A 10,000-nucleotide genomic window follows, 5' to 3' on the forward strand; every position below is an offset into this window, starting at 1 on the left:
AAACATATACATATATGTATATATATATACATATATATATATATATATATACATATATATATCTGTGTGTGTGTGTGTGTGTGTGTGTGTGTGTGTGTGTGTGTGTGTGTGTGTGTGTGTGAGTGTGTATTTACCTAATTGTATTACATGGATATGGAGCTATGCTCGTGGTGACCCGTCTTTGTATCTCTCAGCATCAAGTTTTTTCTTAAAATCTTGAACAGCGTTTGCACACACTGTTTCTTTGTCTAATTTGTTCCATGTATCCATCTTTCTGTGGGGGATGCTATTTTTTTCAGATCTCTTCTGTAATTAGCTTTTTTAGTTTCTTTTCGTGTCCTCTTGTTTTTCCATTGTCCCATTTCAATAAATCATTCTTATCTAAGATTTCCATTCCCTTCATAATTCTAAAGATAGTAAGTAGGTCTCCTCTTTACCTTCTTTGTTCCAGAGTTTGTAATTCCAGTTTGGACAGTTTTTGTTCATATGTCATTCTGGAAAGAGTTGGTGCCAGTTTTGTAGTTGCTCTTTGTATTCTTTCTAAATTTTCTATATTCTTTTTTAGTTCTGGGTTTCCATAATGTTGCTGTGTACTCGAGTTTTGGTCTTAATAGTGTAGTTGATATTTTTTTTTACTATTTCCCCATCCAAATAGGCAAATACCACTTTTATTGACCTCAATAAATTGTAGGTTTCTCTGACTATTTTATTAATATGCTTATCCGGTGTCAAGTCTTTGGTGATCATCACTCTAATGCAGCTCTGTGCAACCTGCAGCCCATCAAAGGCTTTCATTACGGCCCTTCCTCCTCAAAATAAATAAGCTATATTGCGGCCCTCAAAAAGAGAGAGAGAGAGAGAGAGAGAGAGAGAGAGAGAGAGAGAGAGAGAGAGAGAGAGAGAGAGAGAGAGAGAGAGAGAGAGAGAGTTATCAACTAGAACCCACTGAAAGTTTGACTAAATTCATATTATTTTGTACCAATTTCACTATATTTTTTCTATTTCGTTCACTAAGGAAAAGATTTTAATTATATTAGAACAGAAAATAACATATTACTTGAAAATTTTAATTTTTAGATTGAGTGATCCTTGGCTGTCTTTCGTTTGCTAATTAATGGTCAGAAAAATGTCTGTGTTTGATCATTCTTATGTTAATGATCCCAGTTAACCTATATTAAGTAGTTATTTATGTTTGTACATTATAAAAATAAGGTACGGTAGCCTTTCATTTGCTCATATATAGTAAGGAAGATGAATTTGTTTCGGACAATTCTTATTTTTGTGATCCCAATTTAAATAAAATCAGTAACAAACTATTTATCTATCTTTATCAATGTAATCTCACACAATGCGCCTTCGATCGTAGTAAATAACATGAAATAATTAGGTTATGTGGCCCTCCATACCAACAGAGTCGTGACTAGTGGCCCTTTGGGAAAAAAGGTTGCACACCCCTGCTCTAAGGTCTTTTTCCGAGTTTACACACACACACACACACACACACACACACACACACACACACACACACACACACACACACACACACACACATGCACACACAAACAAATGCACACACACAAACACATAAATACACACACACACACACACACACACACACACACACACACACACACACACACACACACACACACACAGACATACACACGCGCGCGCACGCACTCTCACATACGCATACACACAAACACACACAAATAGGCACACATACGGACACACACATGCACAAACAAACAAATAAACAAACAAAAACAAATATACACACACAAACACTCACACACACACACATGCACGTGTACACACGCATTTAGGAAATCACACACGCGCGTGTACGCATATATTTGTATATGCGCGCGTGTGTACGTGCTTCTGTGTTTGTTTATACACACACACACACACACACACACACACACACACACACACACACACACACACACACACACACACACACACACACACATATATATATGTGTATATATATATCAGTATATATATATATATATATACTGTATATATATATCTATATATCTATATACATATATATATACTGTTTATATCTCTATATATATATATATATATATATATATATATATATATATATATATATCTATATATACGTATATATATATATATATATGACGTAAGTGGAGTAGGAAACACAGGAGTCTTAGTTTGAGTTTATTCCTGACAAAAACATCAAAGAAAATTACTTAGGTGAATAGATGATCTTACATAAAAGGCAGCTGAAAAACATTGGAAGATTACCAGCTCCCAATGACTTCCATAAAAAACATAGATAAATAGATAAATAGAAATAAAGGAGGGCAAATGATCGAAAAATAGAAAATAATGGGAGAATGAGGAACAATGCTATCCTGACCACTATGATCAAAATAATATTGCTATACCCTGGGAAAAAATACAGAAGAAACAAGATAATGAAGACTAGTTGACACAATCAAACAAATGTGAAAAGTAAAGCAGACAGATTGTGATGATGTGTGTGTGTGTGTGTGTATATATATATATATATATATATATATATATATAATTTTATATATGTATATATATATATATATATATATATATATATATATATATATATATATATATACACTGTATATACATATTTAAAATTCCATAAAAACACTGACACAAAAACACAGCTATAATCCCTTTACCAATGTTCTGCTGTGGAGATAAATGAAGTAGCCATAAGAAAAACGTCACCCAAGGGGGAAATGATTGATAAACATGAATTAGAAGTGGAACAGAGGTAAGGGCGCCTGAAGACAACAAAAAAGAATAAGAAAAGAGACATTTGATACGTCAGGGGCATCTGTGTGACTATCTATGCGGTTATTTGACCCATGTATTTTTCCATATTTAGTATAGGTAATTTTTTATTTTTTGTTTTTTTATTCAGCTGAGGGATTTTTGTTGTTGTTATTTATTCATTTATATTAATTTTCATTTCTCATTTTTTCTTTTATCTTTTACATCTCTTTATCATTATAATTCTTACTCCTAGAGGGTTTATTCTTTATTATGTCTTCTGTTACCTCAAGACTTATTTACATCATTTACTTAACGAATTTCCATTGTTTTTCTGTTTCTTTTTATATATTTTATTCATATTTAATTTCTAATTCTTATATAAATTGATTTTATATGTTTTTACATATTTCTTAGATTTTTGCACGTAGATTATTTTATTGAACGTAGACTTTTTTCGTTCTAATTTTTTGTATTGTTTGTATATGTAGCAGTCACTTCAGTAAATGTTCTCATTAAAAGAAAATTGAGATCTTTGTCTCGTAATGTACCCATACTGGTTATAATTATTCCTGGTGTAGTTGTTTTTAATCTGATTTTGAAAATTATATGCACCTGGATTTTGATGTCGATAGTAATAATAATGGTTGTTGTAGCTTTCTTCGTAAGGGTCTTGGACGTAATAGTATGGATAATCATAATAATTTGTTTTTGATCTAATATTGTCTCTTGTCGCTGAAGACACTTCATATCCTCTTTGTCTCGCTTTTGGTGCCTGTCTTCTTTGCCTTGTTGTGCTATGGTTTCTGTGGCAATCATTACACCTATTACCTTGGGAAGGCCTTTGTTGGTAATGGTTTTGGTGTCTGAGATTGTATTGGTTGCTCCCCTTTTGGTCGCCTTTTTGGATTGGCTCTCCTGGAAAGTTTCTGCTTTCCTGAGTTTTTGTTGATTTGGCCATTTTCCTTTTTGCCTTTCTTTGGAGGGCAGAGTTGGACAGCTCATTCCCGAACTCTTCTTGCTTAACTTGTGCCAGGTATATTTTGTATTTTTGAGTTCGTCTCTGTTTGTGTGTGAGAGTTTTGCTTTCTGTCTCTGGCTGACTAGTTTGTGTTGATTGACTTTCGACCAAAGGATTGTCATTTAGAGGTGAAGAAAGCTAAGGCACATTATTATCTTTGGTTTCTGGGTCTTTCTGTTGACCCTCGCAAGCTTCAGGAATTGTGTCTTCCTGTTTAATATCATCTTTCTTAACCAGGAAAGATGAACTCGAATCATCAGAAGGAATAACTTCTTCTGGAATTGCTATTTCATGGATATGGTCTGGAAGGCCCTTTACATTATCTTCGACGAATTCTAAATCCTTTTCGTGCTCTGGGAAAGTCATCAATCCCTCTAGAAGGTTGTGCTTTTCTTCTCCCAATTTTTCCACTTTCTCTGGAAAGCTCTTTCCCTCTTTGGCTTCCTGATTTCTTTCATAATCTCCCTTAGCCTCCTATGGGTTGTCGATGAAATCAAATTCTTCAAAATCTAACGGCATTTCTCTTGAGGTTTTGACTCCATAGTTGTTGAAGGTTCGCAAAGGTTCCCGACAACATTCCAAAACGGCCCAGAGGGCTTTGCCGAAGCCTCGGACTATCCGGCTGATCATTTCTGGCACAGCTGAAGATCCAGTGGACGATTTTCTTTTGTTTTTCCAAATGGTGGTCTTCGTCAGTCTGGTGAGTTGGTGAGGTCAGATTGTGACATATTATTCCTTAGAGATTGTGCATACTTTAAAGATAATATAGAACTTACTGTGGTGATTTGGACAAGGCTAAGGATTCCATTTCATTCAAAATCACTAGTTTTCTGGAGAGGGGAGAGTAGGCGAGCTATGACAGGTCCCAATTCTAATGAAATTGGCACAATATATAGGAACGCGTATGTTTATGTTGGTGTATACATGACATTCATACAAGAAATATATTTTATCACACCGGGCACAAGTTCTACGGCTGTGGCATATTAGTTAAAGTTGGGGATGATTCGAATAAAAAAAAGTCTTTCAACTTTTTAAGGTTCGTGGTATTGAAAAAAGCTTTATTTGCAATCAGAGTTGAACTTGATATGATTTAGTTTGGTTACGGGACTAATTGTTTTACGCACCCGATCTCCAAGGATCGAGACCCACTGCCATATCCGTTTTGAAGAATTGAAATAAATCTTCTGTACCGGAGGAAAGTATTTATCCTGTTTGTCCTTACTGGTGATAAGTAATTTTATTAATATCCATGGCACTTACTGAGGCAAAGACACTACATTCTTTTTCATAGCGGTTGTCACTTTTTTCCTAATGGCTGCCACCTTGCGATTGTATTCATGTCTGTACCACTCTTTGGAGAGCGAAGGGGTTTGAAAGATATTTGAGATGCTCAAGACCCTGAAAACTCTGTCACTCAGACACAGGTCTGAATAGATCAGTTGAGGAAGTTGAAAGAACGAGGAAGTGTTGAAGGATTGACTCTCGAATGATGGTGGAGGGAGGGGACGTGGGGATAGTGTCAGGAAGGAGCATAAGGCTGCGCAGGAAATATGAAAATGATGGAAGAAAGATGAGAACATTTTGTGAGTGTGTGGAGTTGGGGTGAGGCGTAGTGATGGACGTGAGGGGGTTGGCGTGCCGAGAGCCTGAAAGGGGGGGGGGGAGGTTGAATGTGGTTTGGTCAGTTGTGTGGAAGGATAATGTGGATCCGCGGGACTGTTGTATTTGTGAATTTGGGCAACCCCCAAGCTTGTGGACGTGTTTGTTTGTGAAGCACAGTAGCAATGTTACTCACGTGTCAGGAAGTTCTGGTGATCATCCTGAACAAAGTTGAGGTGATATTCTCAAAACCCGGTAGTGTTATCGATATTTTGTTTATTGTGTGTGTGTGTTTGTATGTGTGTGTGTGTGTGTGATTTACCATTGTCTTAGATCATGTGTTGGACTCGTGGTCGACAGCCATTTCCCTCTCGGAAGAGAGCTTAGAGCTCATATGACCGATCTATGGTTAATGCTGTGACCTTACACGCACACGCACATCCAACTCCCCGCCAACGAGAGTTGGAGTTGAAGCGATACTGAGAGCAAAGCGATACTGAAATTTTTCAGCCCTGTCTGTGTGTGTGTGTGTGTGTGTGTGTGTGTGTGTGTGTGTGTGTGTGTGTGTGTGTGTGTGTGTGTGTGTGTGTGTGTGTGCGTGCGTGGAATCGAACTGATTCCCAAGGATAGGAAAGATCACTAATCTGCGACCCCAATTCCTGTTTTACACAAGGCCCAAGTGCACCAGTTGGCAAGGGGTAAGGATCGGAACAAATCCCTTTCGAGCTTTTCGCCATTGTAACTATGAGAGATATTCGCTAGTAAAAGCCATGAAACCTGGAATCGAACTGATTCCCGAGGATAGACTCTGTGAAGGTGATCTTACGACCGATAGCAGTGGGTTCGAATCCTGCATGCGACTGTCATAAAAGTTATCGGATTGATGCCGCTGTTACTAGCGAATTTTTCTCATAGTTACAAAAGCGAAAAGCGTGAAAGTGGTTTGTTCCGATCCTTACCCCTTGTCAACTGGTGCACTTGGGCCTTGTGTAAAACAGGAATTGGGGTCGTAGATTAGTGATCTTTCCTATCCACGGGAATCAGTTTGATTCCAGGTTTCAAGGCTTTTAAGTGTCTGTTGGTGTAGTGGGCTAAGGCTCTGTGAAGGTGATCTTACGGCCGATAGCAGTGGGTTCGAATCCTGCATGCAACTGTCATAGAAATGATCGGATATATATATATATATATATATATATATATATATATATATATATATATATATATATATATATGATTTGTATATATACGAAATATCAACGCCACAGCAGGTGCCCGTCAGCGAAGGAGGTTTACCCTCACCACTTTATTCACATGGCGACCCTACCTCCGCGTACCCTTTTGCAGAAATAGAGACGGGAGTAAATCCTGCAGGGACGCAACAACTTATCATTAATTCGCAACCATCATCCACCCACAGTTATCTCTTGCTTCTTACCTTCTGTGCTTAGCAGCTTTTCCCCATAATCTCGATGACCCCATCACCCCATCCATCCATCTTATTCCTGGTCCTCACCTGAAGCTCACTCCATCCACCTTTGTCATCCACACTCTTCTTGCTAACCTTTTTTTATTCATTCTTTCCATATGTCCAAACCTTCCTAGTATTATGTGATCAACAGTCTGCCAGCTCCCTATCTATTTCTCACGCCTTTCCTCACCCCCACATATCTTACACTATCCATACTCACAACCCTACCGTACCTCTCAAACACTCCATCTTAAACACATTTAAATATATTCTTTCTGTCTCCTTTACTTTCCAGTTCTCTATCCCGTGAAGTGTCGTTGGGATAATCTCCCTTTCATACAATCTTCTTCTTGCGTCCATCCCCAGATATCTATTTCTCATGACACTTTTCAATCTGTCCAGCTAATAAATAGAAACCTTTATCCATTTTTCAAATCCCAGAGGAAATTATATCTACCAACCATTTCCAATAAAGTGAAAGAAAATCTTTTGAATATCCGACATTCTTTATCCTCATTCAAAATTGAATAATTTGGTAATGAATAAACGTTCTCAGGATCTTATTAGTGTAGGTGTCAGGAGATCATTGACCCACAAGTGGCATGACCTTCATTTTTCTTTCTTGCTCCTGCTAATATGTTTTAGGTCATATGTGCAATCGTACTGTGATATATATAGACATATTGATGCTGAAGCATAGACATGCATATAAACACACATACACATACACACAAACACAGGTACACAAACACACACACACGCACACACACACACACTCAAACACACACATACACACACACACACACACACACACACACTCAAACACACACACACATACACGCATACACACACACACACACACATACACAAACACACAACCAGACACAAACACAAACACACACACACACACACACACACACATATATTTATATATATATATATATATATATATACATATATATATATATATATACATATACATATATATATATATTGCTTGTAGCGACGAGGAAATGAAACAACGGAATATTGAACGTTTTCGTCTATTTAATAGACGAAAACGTTCAGTATTCAATTTTTTTTTATTTCCTCGTGGTTTCAAGCAAAATATCTTTATTCATGTGTTTTACGTGATTACTGTTGCATACACACACACACACACACACACACACACACATATATATATATATATATATATATATATATATATATATATATATATATATATATATATATATATATATACATATATATATATATATATATATATATATATATATATATATATATATATATTCACACGCACACGTTATCAATGTAGTTTTGAAAGTAATCTTTTGGGTGATTTGTTTTACACTTTTGCTGCTTTGTACGGCTTTTCTCGTCAGCTCCATCTGTCGTCAGGTGATTCTATTCAGTTGAGGAGAACTTTCCTTGTAACGAAAGGGTTAAGAATTGTCTCGAACTAATCCTTGTTAAGCTTTTTGGTGTGTTTTACGAGTTTAAACCCTGATTCTAACTGCCTTCAGGTAATCTTATTATATAGTGTAATCGATAATGGTTGTGGTTACATAAGATGGACTTAATGCGGACGAGATAAACTCCAAACCGGGAGTTTTCTTCTTCTATTTATTAACAATGAAGGAATCTGGTTAACAAACTAGAAATGGGCCCTGTGGGCAAAATACAGTACGTGCCAGGCCTTGACCTAGGGCACACCTGGCTGGCTGGCAGGCAGGCTTGAACTGCTCAGCTTTCTGGCTGGTAGGCTCTCGACCTGCCCAGCTCTGGCCGGTAGGCTCTTGACGTACCCAGCTCTGGCGTTCGTGACATAGGTGTCGTAGGTTGATATAAGAGGTTAGTGGGTTGTTGTAAGTAAAGGCGTTAGTCTCGCTATTCTATACATTGGGGCCAGTTTTATATATGAGGGTTAGTCGTATAGTTGGTGGGTGTTGTTAGGTATGTTATATATATGTTAGCTTATGAGTAATATAATAGGGCATTTATGATAAAGAATTTGTAATAGGTTAGTCTGGTGACATTGGGTATCTATATCTTGTTTGTCTTGAAATGTGCTGCGTTAGATGTATGTTCTGGGAAATGCAAGGTAAGCAAGAGGGGAGTTTCGCTATGTTGAAAGCATGTGGATCACGTGCGTGGTAGGTGATGGTTAGTAATGATTACAATAGATCGAAGCCCCATTAACTTCGATATTGTAAGGAGTTAAGTACTATCATTATCAATTAGGAATTATCTATACAATTGTTTCAGAGAATTTATTCTCACTAGCGTCATTCAATTTCATTCAGCTAAAGAAAGAGAAAAAAATTGTTGCGGTAAAAGAATAAAATGTGATTTAGTGCATCCTATCTGTACTGGGAACCACCGCCATTAGTTACATTTTCTTAAAAAAAAAAAAAAAATATATGTATTCATACATACATACATTTACATAGAGTAATTACGAATTCCTTTCTCATCTATAAAAAACAATGGATTTTGCTACACATGTCGATGGGTAAAAACAAACTCGTCCATTTTTATTACCATTATTTACTATATTTCGCAAATGTTCTTCCTACCCATGGCTACCAACATTACCGAGCAGACACAAGCCGCAGTATTTGCTGCCGCATTCATGCTGAGTGCAAACAAAAATAGAAATAATGTTTTCATGTTATCAATTTGTAGATTTGAAATAGATATAGGAAGCCACAGCTTTACTAACTGCGACTCAGATGAATGAAATAAAAATTCTAACAAAGTTTTGTGATCAAGTTCGAAAAGCACCTAAAATATTCTCTAATATTTATTAATGAGGATTCTGGAGGTGGGTGGTTCCTGCGATTAATCGGAGATTGGACATAAAATAGGCCAGTGTGATAACCTGTTTATGCTTCCATACCACAACAAATCCTCCTCGAGAGGCTGGGGTTGGTGGGTGGGGGGTCGCGGGCTGAGGGAGGGAGGGGGGAGGGAGAGAGAAGGGGTCGAAGAGGAGGAGTGTAAGGGGTGAAATTGGAAGGAAGTGGAAGAAAGAGGGAAGGAAAGGTGAGGGGAGAAGGAGGGGGGGGTGAGGCGTGAGGAGGCACACCCCAGGCGAGAGGAGGGGAGGTAAA

At 37.3% G+C, this 10,000-nt stretch overlaps 1 protein-coding gene across 1 annotated transcript in view; it reads left to right on the plus strand.

Moving 5' to 3' along the window:
• Positions 1–5,200: 5,200 nt before the first annotated feature.
• The window catches only part of LOC143022730 (serine/threonine-protein kinase pim-3-like), an 8,941-nt gene continuing 4,141 nt past the window's right edge, over positions 5,201–10,000 (plus strand). Inside the window, exon 1 of the mRNA XM_076181077.1 lies at positions 5,201–5,238. Coding sequence (XP_076037192.1) covers positions 5,201–5,238 — 38 coding nt within the window. The remainder of the gene's footprint in view (positions 5,239–10,000) is intronic.

Source organism: Oratosquilla oratoria, unplaced genomic scaffold (assembly GCF_046742065.1).
Source record: "Oratosquilla oratoria isolate Oo_2021 unplaced genomic scaffold, ASM4674206v1 SCAFFOLD153, whole genome shotgun sequence".
Taxonomy (NCBI): Eukaryota; Metazoa; Arthropoda; class Malacostraca; order Stomatopoda; family Squillidae; genus Oratosquilla; species Oratosquilla oratoria.